Below are 11390 nucleotides of genomic sequence, written 5' to 3'. Positions count from 1 at the left end.
ACTCTGTCCTACCTGCTCATCAATTGTAAATATAATAATTTTGTTCAAAAAGGAGATCTAGAAAGCTTGTGCTATAGACATCTCAAAGATCACTTGGAGATCCATTTTACTTAGAGAATGCAGCTTTGCAGTTATTCCTCTCTAGACCTGTTTAAGGGGGGCATATCTGTGGCATATTTGGTTAGAAAGGAATAAGATAATTTTGGAAGTCCATTTTCTTCTTTTGCTTGTCCCCTTATCATCAACTTCAATGCAGTTATGAAAAAAAAAATTTAGTCATGCTACCAAAGCAGGTCAGGATGAAGTGAAAATTTTGCAGAAGGGTCTGAGATGGCAAAGATGGAGACTATCATCTTATCTTATTATGATCCTTTGAGAATTTATGCCATTGTAAATTATCTTTCTCATTGTAATCCCCTTTGATGCCTCCCTTGTCTTTAGGATTTTTTTTCCAAGCCACCAGGATAGCCCCTATCCTACCATAGGGGTATGTGTTTTCTTTTCTCCGTGCTTTTAGTTTAATAATAATAAAAAAGTCACTTGGAAGTTTCAATAAAGACTAAGAAGGCTCCCCTATAGGCCCTCTAAGGGTGTGAATGGAGGCCCTCAATCACAGAAGGTACAACCCCATAGGGAGTTCCACTTTTGAAGGGTGCAGTTGCACAAATCTTAGAGCCAAGCCTTGCAATTTCAACAGGGGGCCATTATGCTGGAGTGTAGCAGGTTTTGTAGCAGCATCTTGACAAATCTAGCTTGTTCACTAGCAGCTGCATGTTGGTTTCTAGTCGCAAGTTCATTAGCAAGGAGTATGAACTTGCACTTAAAACTGAGAGGGGGCATCCGTTTGCTGAAGGGCCCTCTAATTTGGAGCTCATATGCCTTGAGTTTCTATGCTCAAATCACAGCGTGTGAAGAGGCAAATGCAGAAATAAATGAGGACATGTAAAAGATGACATGAGAATGAAGGTGATAGGATTTCTGTGGGAACGGAAACTAAGGTAGATGGGGGACCAAGCTCCACAAGGGCTATCAGGGCCAACCTTTTGTCCAAAGATTGAGGATGTATATCCAATTAGTGAGGTCCCACGTGGCAAGAACATGGTTGCCACGGAGGCTTGCGGTTCTTGCCCTATACAAGAGGGGCGACCCACAGGGCCACAAGCTGCCGAACTTCTCTCTCTACATCTCTCTCTCTCTCTCTCTCTCTCTTTCATCTCTGTTTGTGCTCATCTCTTTCCTCGTGTTTATCTCTCTCATTAAACAAAAGGTTTACATATCAACATTGAGCAACCCTTGGTCCCTTGCCTCCCATTCCAAGTTTCATCAGCTTTTGCCTCTTGCGCGCGCGCGCGCGCGCACACACACACACACACACACACACAGCGCTCGCTCGCTCTCTCTCTCTCTCTCTCTCTCTCTCTCTCTCTCTCCCGATTAGAATATTCTGGTAAGCACCCATTAAAACCCACCTGCTTTGCCCACATTTTCTATACCTTCTTCCACTTCCCCCATTTGCCCTATCTCCTGCTCTTCCCCGCATTCTTGGAAGATCCCACCCTTCATCAAGTCAAGCTTCCATTAATATGCAGAAATCCCTGCTAACCCAATTTTCTTGAAGACCTTTCATCACCTCAAGAGGAGTACGAGCCCAGTTCCTTGGTAAGAAAGAGGCCCCTTTGCACACATGCGTCTCTCTCTCTCTCTCTCTCTCTCTCTCTCTCTCTCTCTCTGTATGACCTCTTTCTGTCTGCTTTTTCCAGGTCATTCTTCAACATGAGTTGCAATGGTTGTAGAGTTCTGAGAAAAGGATGCAGTGACACTTGCATCCTGAGGTCCTCCTTGCAATGGATTGAGTCCCCCGAAGCGCAGGGCCATGCGACCGTTTTCATCGCCAAGTTCTTTGGAAGGGCCGGCATGATCAGCTTCATCAGTGCTGTGTCAGAGAGCCAGAGGCCAGGTATGAAAGCAAAGACTTCTGGGCTCTTTATGTCACATTCTTGTGTTGGGAGCCTTCGCATGCTAATGAGCCTGCTGGTATGTCTGCATATTAAGAGAGCCGTGTTGTATGCGTCTGCATATGCCGTGTTGTATGCGCCTGCATATGCCGTGTTGTAAGCGTCTGTGTTGCGGATGCGCATAACTTTCTTACACAATATGGAAAATGCTATGTTTTGGCATGTTTAGAGCCACCCTAGGGACCAGCTTCTTCAACCAGGTTAGGATGCAATTATGTACAAGAAGATTGTGTATGTATATACTTCTCTTGAATCAGATCATGCGCCCTCTGCACCTTTCGGCGGCCGACCAGGCCCGCGCTTTTGCTCTTTGCTCATACCTTACATACCACATTCTGACTGTTTTGAGATGATCTGCAATGTTGCATTCAGAAAGACGAAGTGCATTTTTTGTATGTCTACTGTAGATAGGTTGCGCCCGCTTTTCTGATGACCTAATTTTCTATATGTGCAGCTCTCTTTCAATCTCTCTTGTATGAGGCCTGCGGAAGGACAGTGAATCCGGTGTTCGGGGCTGTTGGACTCTTATGGAGTGGTAATTGGGGGGTATGTCAAGCAGCGGTCGAGACTGTCCTCAAGGGCGGGTCTCTTCGGCCTGCGGCGGCTTGCATGCCTGCCCTCCCTACCAAGCCCACACACTCCCTTACATGCAGATCCAACCTTCCCCCTCTCACAAATGCTTCTCCCACACTCACCACTCCCTCTAACCAGTCGCTCAAAAGGACCCAATCCGCACAGCCGAGTGCGGAAGCACCTGTTAAGCGGGTGAAAATATGTGTGCAGCAGCAAGAGCCCCTTCAAGAAGCCTCAAACATCACTTCAGAGGTTGCTACCTTGTCTCAAGGGCAGCTTAATTATGGCCTGCTTTGTAAACAGGCAAGCCATGAATCCAACAATTTTGCGGGGATGCTCAAGTGTGAGCAAGGCCAGGTGGCTTGTGGGCAGCTCCATGCTCCTGTCCCTAGAAGGGTGAAGCCGCAGATCGCAGCAGTGATAGTGAGAGAGCACCCAGCTTGGGAGGCTGAACATGCGACTCCGAGGGAAGAAAATGCAACCCCGAGGGAAGAAATTCATGGTGCTATTGAGCTTGATCTTACTCTAAACTCGCATGGAAATCTTGCAGAGGTGGGCAGTACATGGAAGATGAATTCCCCTCCCTTCATGAGGGTGTCAAGCCCTTCTTCATTTTCAGTCAATTCCGAGGGCTCGGTGACAAACTCCGACACAGCAGAGTATACAATGTCTTGCTTAAGGACCCTCTCGGCACAAGGACTACATCATGTCGAAGAGCGCAAGCTGCTGCATCTGCTCTAATCTTGTCAAGCCTCTGTAGGGATAGTCACTAACTTAACCAGGGTTAAGGGTGGGGTAAGTGGAGCCCATTACTAGGTTTTGATTCTTTCCCTTTACTCTAGAGTTCAACTGAGGTTGAGCTCTGTGGGCTGGTCTTCACCTACAAAGGTCATACAGACACCTACACACTCACCCATTTCACCTACTCAAGGTTTGAGTGATCAATACATACTCTTAACCTGGGAGGTATCAGTGAATTAATCAAGGTTAAGTTAGCCCTCTTAACTCCAATCAAAGTTGGAAGTTAGCCCCCCTTTTAAAAAAAAAAAAAACATATATGGATAGATAGATAGATAGCTCCATGAGCCTCTTTTTTTTTTGGACAGTGGTGCAAAAGGTATGTAATTTGCTATGCTCTCCCATGTATTGCAATAAATGTAGCCGTTCTTCTACGGCTAGCAATATGCGCGTCAATTTGTATATGGACATAGAAGAGATGGGTTCCAATATATTTCAGATCAAGATTGTCTCAACTGGTTTTTACTTCTTTTTATGTTATAATACAATACAAGTGGGACTTGCGCCGCCTCTTACAGTAGTATTGAGGGCTTTGCCCTTGCGATTAGCATCATGTGAAGTTCTAGCTAATGCTTCTCATAACATCAGAGAAGATTACTGCCCACCACACTAGAAAGACAATTTTGTGGTAGTTTACAATTTTATCTCTATGCAAGTCCTAGCTTGGAGTTGTTCTGTTTTTCTCTTTGAAAACAATGGGATTAAGATTCTTTTTCAAGAGGTAGGTCTCTCAGTTCCACAAATCTACTTTGAGGTAGGCTCCTATACCCTCACATACCACATTGGCTGCCAAACACAGTGGTTGTCAGATGTTTTTCTTGCTTCCAAGCACTATCCTTTTATGGGGTTGTCATATGTTTTTGTTGCTACCGTGGAACTCCCTTATAGCAGAAAGGGAGGGTGTATGTTGAGGGAGTTTCAATGTTGTTGCTACTGTCGCACTCCCTTACAACAGAAAGGGAGGGTGTATGTTGAGGGAGCTTCAATCTTGTTGCTACCATCGCACTCCCTTACACTAGAAAGGGAGGGTGTATGTACAGGGAGTTTCAATATGTGTGTAATGAAGAAATTTTTAAGGGAAAGTTATCGAAATACCTTAAAAAATTGAGGAATTTTTCAAAATACCCCTCAAATTCTGCAAAATCCCAAATATACCCATGTATCAGGTTTGGATGGAGTACCTCAAAGTTTTGCATAGTTTAGTATTTTGACAACCTTTAAGATTCATTGTTGAGCTTACAAATTGAGGGTATTTGTGTTTAAAAATAATGAGTGATTTCATCTTGAGAGCCCACAATACCATCTATAATCCTAGTTCTATCATCTTCTATAGACTCCAGAAAAACCAACCTTCCTATGCAGAGTTGCAGGTTAATGGAGGTATTTTGGGAATTTGGAAAAAATTGAAGGGTAGGTTGGCAATTGTTATATTGGGGATTTTTGAATCTTAGGAGTATTTTGGGGATTTTCACAAATTTTAAGGGTATTTTGGTAATTTTTCCCGTACGATTTGTATTTTTCTCTCTCTAACCTATCCCTCCATCTCTCTCCCCCCCGCCGAAGTGAAGGCAATTTAGATACCTTGCTTGGATGGTGCCAATTTATTTGGTTGGCGCACCTCTTTTGATGTACTTATGACATGATGATGGACCTATTTGAATTTTGACATTTGAACATGCAAAATCTAATTTGTGACTTAAAGAAACTAAGTCACTTTTTTTTAATAGATTTGGTCTTATATTTGGCGGTTGTCAAGAGTTTGATTAGTAAAGCATATACCTTGGCCAAGTCTAGAGACATAAGTTCTCGAGCGGTCACTCATCAAAAGCTCCCTGTATGATTGTGTTTTAGAGATTATTTATAATTTCCCTACATATATGTTTTAATTACACTGTGTGTCTATTCAAAAAATTCTCCCTCTAACGTATACATAAAAGTATATTTTTAGAGTATTAATAATCTTACAACGTGATATGATACGCATTTTGAAAAGTGATCGCTCTGTGCATAAGGTTCAAATCAATAAGCTATTACTTCCCTCAAGAATCAGGGGGCAACCTTAGACCTTCATGGGTGGTATCTTTCTACAGTTAAAACACCAAAGAAAACCATCAATTCAAAGAAAACCATCAATTTTGGGTGGGCATTTTCACTTTCATCTAGCTATGGTTTTGGCAAGCCTGTTCATGTTTAAGGTTGGAATATGACAACACCTCTTGGCTCATGCACACTCCCAACTACCACCACCATTTTGGCAAAGTGCAAGGTTGTTGGCAACAATGCACTTCAATTTTCTTCTTGTCGATAGAAGCGTAGCCTAATAGTTAAGCTAGATGTGCGAGTGCAGAATGACCCATGTTCGATCCAAAAGGGTCCACCTTTCAAAAATCACCTACAACACATACATTCCAGAGGTATTTAAATTTAAAAAAATAAAAAAAATGAAAAAATCCTTATGTGCACGAACTTCACTATGAATGAAAGGATTCCTTTTTTTCCATAAATTGGTTACTTTTTTTTAAATTTTTATTTGTAATCCCTTGTGTAAAATTTTTTATGCAAGTCTTTGAAATCAAGGAAACTTATTTGATGAACTCATGCGCTACACTTACACAATCTGAGGTGCACTCTTGTTTTTTTTTTGTTTTGGATTGGGGAGGGGAGGGTTCTAGGTGCACTCTTGTTTTTTTTTTGTTTTGGATGCGGGGGGGGGGGGGGGGGGGGGGGGGGGGGTTCTGTCTCTATCGAAAGGAAAGAGCCCCTCCCCCCCCCCCCCCCCCCCCACAAAAAAAAAAAACAACAAACACACACACAAAAAAAACCCCAAAAAAATCCCTTTTACTTTCCCTCCTTTTCTCTCTGAGTAAATTGAAGGAGGACTCTAGTCTATGACCTTTAAAGATGAAATTATTGTAAGATAGGACTAAAATAGGCTGGTACAATATAATTGTATGCCGTATTACAGGCATGCATTCTTGGCTTTACTTCAAATTCAGAGAGGTTGAGAACGTGAAGGATAGGAAACTGGTTTGCAAATGAGCCCCCTTGTGTACACTGCATCACATCATCATTCACATGTCTTGTACTCTTTAATTTAAAGTAGAGGCCTCCTTTCTTGGATAGCTCCTTGTTTATAAATTATAAGCCAGAAGGAGCTACTTTTTCTTATCTTGTACTATGAATGATCTAGCTCAATAATGCAGGTTTCAAAGGTCTTTTGCCCTTTAAAGCCTTGCTTCCTTTGCAGTCACCCTTCCAGGAAGCCCATATAGTCATCTCTTTGCATGAGAATCAACCTTCTCTGGAACTTCATACTCCATGATGACTTATGGATGCCATCTTCAGCTGAAAATTGGTGCACTCTAGACAAGAACGGGTTGTTTTGTCAACGAGTGCTAGCTCATTTGGAAGAGTCATACCTTATGAGTTCAAAGGTGGTGGGTTCAACACTCCTTGATTGCTCGAAGACAAGTTCTAGCCCTTAAAGATGTTTCCTATGTGGTTGGTCAACCAAGAAGACTCACCTTAAGAGTCAGGCTATCTCCACCTAGGGGGTTGGGTGTATGTGTTGTGATTTCAAAGTTGTATGTAATTCTCTATATAAAAAAAGAAGGGGTAATTTGTAAGGATAGAGTGGTCTAACACATTAATGGAGAATCTTTACATTACCAAGGGGGTTGGGTGTATGTGTTGTGATTTCAAAGTTGGATGTAATTCTCTATATAAAAAAAGAAGGGATAATTTGTAAGGCTAGAGTTATCTAACACATCCAAATGTAGACACGAAAGCGTCCCCCCCCCCCCCCCCCCCACCACCCCGCCCCGCGCGCCTTGCACGATGATATCCTATAGAGTCTCTTGGTAGGACTATCCCCTCAGAGACATCACACACATGCATAATAGCAATAGGAAGATCCTATAGAGTAGGCATGGATACTTTGCAAACCAAGGTGAGTGGACCATACAACCCATACATTATGTGCGTTCAAAGATTATTTATAAAACCCATACATCACGTGCGTTCAAGGACTATTTATAAAGCTACTAAGCTATAAACGTTTTATCAATGAAAGGGTCCTTTTTTCTCTTCAATGTGTAAATTTTTAGAAATCATTTTTTCAACATCCTTCTGTATGTGAGAATGCGAGAAAATGTACAATAAAATAATCCCTACTATTCAACCCACGTTGTCATAAAATCTAATATCTAACCAACCCAAATGATTTTCTCATATTAAATTGATCACTTAATGTGGGAGAATAAATGGGAACAAGTGTTAAGATATAGATATGTGCTTATAGATCTATCTCAACACGGGGCCAATAGTAAAGGGGCCCAAATGGGAGATGGTCTATCAAGAGCAAGGCTAACCAATGGAGCATAAGACCTTAGGGTTAGCTTCATTGAAGACCTCCAATAATGTGTGTAAAAGTCCTTTGACCTTAGGTAAGCTAGGGCTGAGCTTGAGGTGGGAACCCGGCCCAAGCTCAAGGTGCTTTTCGTGCTTGAGGTGCTTGTCCTGCTTGAGGTGCTTGTCATGCTTGAGGTGCTTGATTAAGATGCTTGAGGTGCTTGACTGGCTCCATGCTTGAGGTGCTTGACTTGGTGCATGATTAAGGTGCTTGAGGTGCCTTGAGAAGCTTGCCTGAGATGCTTGTGGGAACACCCCTACTTCAAGTGCTTAGTCATGCTTGATGACTAAGGGGCTTGCTCATCCAAAGTCAAAAATATCCCTACAAGGAGGGGGGCGAGCCTACAAGGGGGGGGGGGGGGGGGGGGATGAGAGAGAACACACACACACACACACACACACACAAGGGAAGCCCAGCTTGAAGAGGCAGCAAGGACACTTGTCAAGTTCCTCCCCATGTTGCCCTCATGGTGTGCCTGAAGCCTATTGGTTGGCCACCCAAGGGGTCCAATGATAATTTAGGATATTTAATTAATTGATTTTGCATTTATCAAGTCCTCTCTCTCAAAGGGGAAAGGGGGACACTTGTCCCAAGGCTACCCATGTTGCTTGTAATGGCTCCTGCTTGTGATTGGCTAGGCCTGGAGGGGTCCAATGAGCTTTAAGCATGAGCTACAAGGGGGGGTCTACCCAAGCAAGCTAGGGGGGTGCTTAGGGGGTATACTCACCCACACACACTCACAAACACTCTCATTGTGTACTATGCAAAGTGCAAGAACTCCCTCTCCTTCTCCAAGCAAGTAGAGGTTGAGAGCCTACACCAACACTCTTGGCTATGGAGTGCAAATCCATCCAAGAGCCATGCTTCAATGCTTGAGCTTGCCATCTATTTCTTCTTCATTACTATGCTATTATGTATGCTAGCACAAGAGTTATGATAAGTGAGGAACTAGCTCTTTCTCGTATGAAATGTTTCTTCTTCCTCTTCCCTACCCTCATTCCCTGCTAGCTCTCTCCACCTTTGAAGGTGTTTGAGGTCTTGGGACTGAGGCTTGGTATAGTTAAAGCTTTCTTCAAGTTTAGGTTATGCTATGATGGTGATGCATGAAGCTTTCCATCTTCATTGCTTCACCTAGGTCACAAGGAACACAAAGAATGTATTGTAACAAGTCTCTCTTTATGGGAGAAATCATAAGACAAATGCCTATTGGAGGGGGGACCGGCTCCACATAAATCCGGTCCTCAACTGTTGTCATGTTCTCTAAATTCTCTCTCTTGCAAAAGTATTGTCCATGCCAAGTTAACTAATTGCTATAATTATGTTGTTATCTTCAATTATGTCTACCCGCTATGCTCACAAAATCATTTCTTGAAAGTACTCTCATTAAATTCCGCTACTCTCAAATTGAATAGGCAAATTCCATTACACACGTGATAGTGTTGGGGTATAAAGCCCAATGTGGTCGCCCAGGTAAGTGGGCGGGCTGCCAGGTATGTACACATATTCTTTTGTAAAAACCTAATAAGAACTTACTATGCTCTACACATTACATTAGAGCGAGTTCACCATATCGTTGTGCTCTTCTTCTCGCACTCTCTCTCGCGTCGCACTTCCGCTCGTACTCCTTCAACTGGTATCAGAGCTCAGATCGAGGCTTGGGGCAGCACTGCAGGAGGCTAGAGTCACCAGCTCAGCTTGGAGTGAAATTCGACAGGCGAAGACACGCCCCCAAATCCTGTGGGTAAGCCCAAAGGGCTTGGTGTTCTCAAAATTTCATTATGAGGTCATCTCGGCCACCGTTCGGCTTCGACAAAGTTCTGCGCAGGCCATTTTCGACTACGTGGTCTCAGGGGGTGCAGCTCCGACTCTGCAAATTTGGGGTTTTCGGCCTACGACTGCAGGTGCTGAGGATATCGACACTCCCAGAGTGTTGATTTGTGGCTGTCTACACATCGAAGGACGGCTCACAGTTCTTGGAGGCGTGTCACATACGACACGGGCGCATCTACACACAGACTATAGGCGACATCCACTAGTTCATCAGGTAGCTTGTGTTTGCTGCTTGATATTGCAGATTTCATCCTGACATTGCAGGTACTTCCACATGGGATGTATTGTCAGAGATGATGTATGTCTGTTGAGAGTTTGTTGGCTGTGAGTCACGCAGCAAACAACCGCCGCAGTGGTTACAACATACAGTGGGAAATTTGTGGATGTATGACTTTGTGGGAAGTCTATGTACTGTCAGATTTACTGCAGCCTTTGTTGAGGGTCGAGTGAGGTTTTATTGAGCTGGGGGATTCTCGAATGTTGAGATCCTTTCGGTGATACAGGTCTTGGAGCGATCCCTCGAGCACCCTTAGATAGGCAGCTAGGATGTATTGACTGTGAGTTAGACAATTGGGATTGCATCTTTGCTTTACTGCCGTTGAGGCATTGTCGCAGTCTATGCTTATAGGACAGTGACAGGACAGTGAGACAGTACAGGTGCAGGACAGGTTTACCCGCAGCTTACAGTGTCAGAGAGACAGTGTTTTTTGAGCTGTTTTTTGGTCTGTTTTTAGTACACCAGAGCTATTTTACAAAGGAGACTCTGCCAAAATTTCTGCAGAATCTGAAGCTTTCTTGGTTCATTTGACAGGTTGATATTGGTTCAGAGGTCAGTTTACAGGGGAAACTCTGCCGAATTTTTCCCAGGAAAGTAAACCACTGTGAAGCGTAGCTATGGCTGGATCACAGGACACTGCTCTTTACAATATCAAGAAGCTGGATGGAACCAATTTCCCATTGTGGAAGAAGCAGATTTGGCACGTGTTGGTACAGAAGATGCAGATAAAACCTATAAAAGCTCAAGGGGATAAAACCAGAAGATATGGACAAAGATGAATGGAGCGAAATGGATGAATTGGCACTTTCTACCATTATGTTGACTTTGGCAGAAAGCGTTTACTTCAATGTAGCAGACGAGATGTCGGCTTATCAAGCATGGTTAAAGCTGAGTGATCTTTATGAGAAGCAGAGTGCAGCTTCACAGGTATATTGGCTTAAGAAGCTTGTTGACTTGAAGATGAAAGAAGGGACACCTATGTCCAATCATCTGAATGAATTCAACACAATCTACAGTCAGTTGTCAGCTCAAGGTGTCAAGTTTGATGAACCTGTTAGAGCTATGTTCCTGTTGATCACATTGCCGGAAAGTTGGGACACTTTTCGCACAGCTTTGAGTAATTCTGCACCTCCAGATGGTTTGAACATAGCAGGTGTAGAAGGAAGTCTCCTTACTGAAGAAACCAATAGAAAGATAATGGACAAAGGCAAAGGAACAGCCTTAGTTGTCAGGGGAAGGACCAAAGAAAAGTACAAAGGTGGAAAGAGGAATCAGTCTCGTAGCAAGTCCCGCAGTGCTAAAGGCAAGAGTGACATAGAATGCTACCATTGTGGCAAGAAGGGTCACATGAAAAGAGACTTCAGAGAATGGAAAGCAGAAAAAGGCAAAGAGAAAGCTGAAGACCATGGTGAGAAGAACAAGTCCTCACTGAAGATTCAAGAAATAAATGTGACAAACACTGTTGTAGAGGATGACAGTCTACTGT

General features: G+C 43.3%; 1 protein-coding gene across 1 annotated transcript; it reads left to right on the top strand.

The window, feature by feature from the left end:
• Positions 1 to 1517: 1517 nt before the first annotated feature.
• On the top strand, positions 1518 to 3474 carry LOC147426726 (uncharacterized). The gene is made up of 3 exons (XM_086498614.1): positions 1518 to 1659; positions 1761 to 1957; positions 2470 to 3474. Exons 2-3 carry the CDS (start codon positions 1774 to 1776, stop codon positions 3327 to 3329), a joined length of 1044 nt encoding a protein of 347 aa, XP_086354740.1. The 5' UTR covers positions 1518 to 1659; positions 1761 to 1773; the 3' UTR covers positions 3330 to 3474.
• The last annotated feature ends 7916 nt before the right edge of the window (positions 3475 to 11390 follow it).

This window comes from Adiantum capillus-veneris, chromosome 24 (assembly GCF_014529385.1).
Source record: "Adiantum capillus-veneris isolate H3 chromosome 24, ASM1452938v2, whole genome shotgun sequence".
Classification (NCBI taxonomy): domain Eukaryota; kingdom Viridiplantae; phylum Streptophyta; class Polypodiopsida; order Polypodiales; family Pteridaceae; genus Adiantum; species Adiantum capillus-veneris.
This window is presented reverse-complemented; position numbering and strand designations above follow the sequence as displayed.

What these genes read in the sequence shown, in the direction of transcription:
- LOC147426726 (XM_086498614.1), top strand. Translation starts at nt 1,774, where the DNA reads ATGAGTTGCAATGGTTGTAGAGTTCTGAGAAAAGGATGCAGTGACACT. An exon ending in GTCAGAGAGCCAGAGGCCAG is followed by an intron (nt 1,958 to 2,469) that starts GTATGAAAGCAA and finishes CTATATGTGCAG; the next exon opens with CTCTCTTTCAATCTCTCTTG.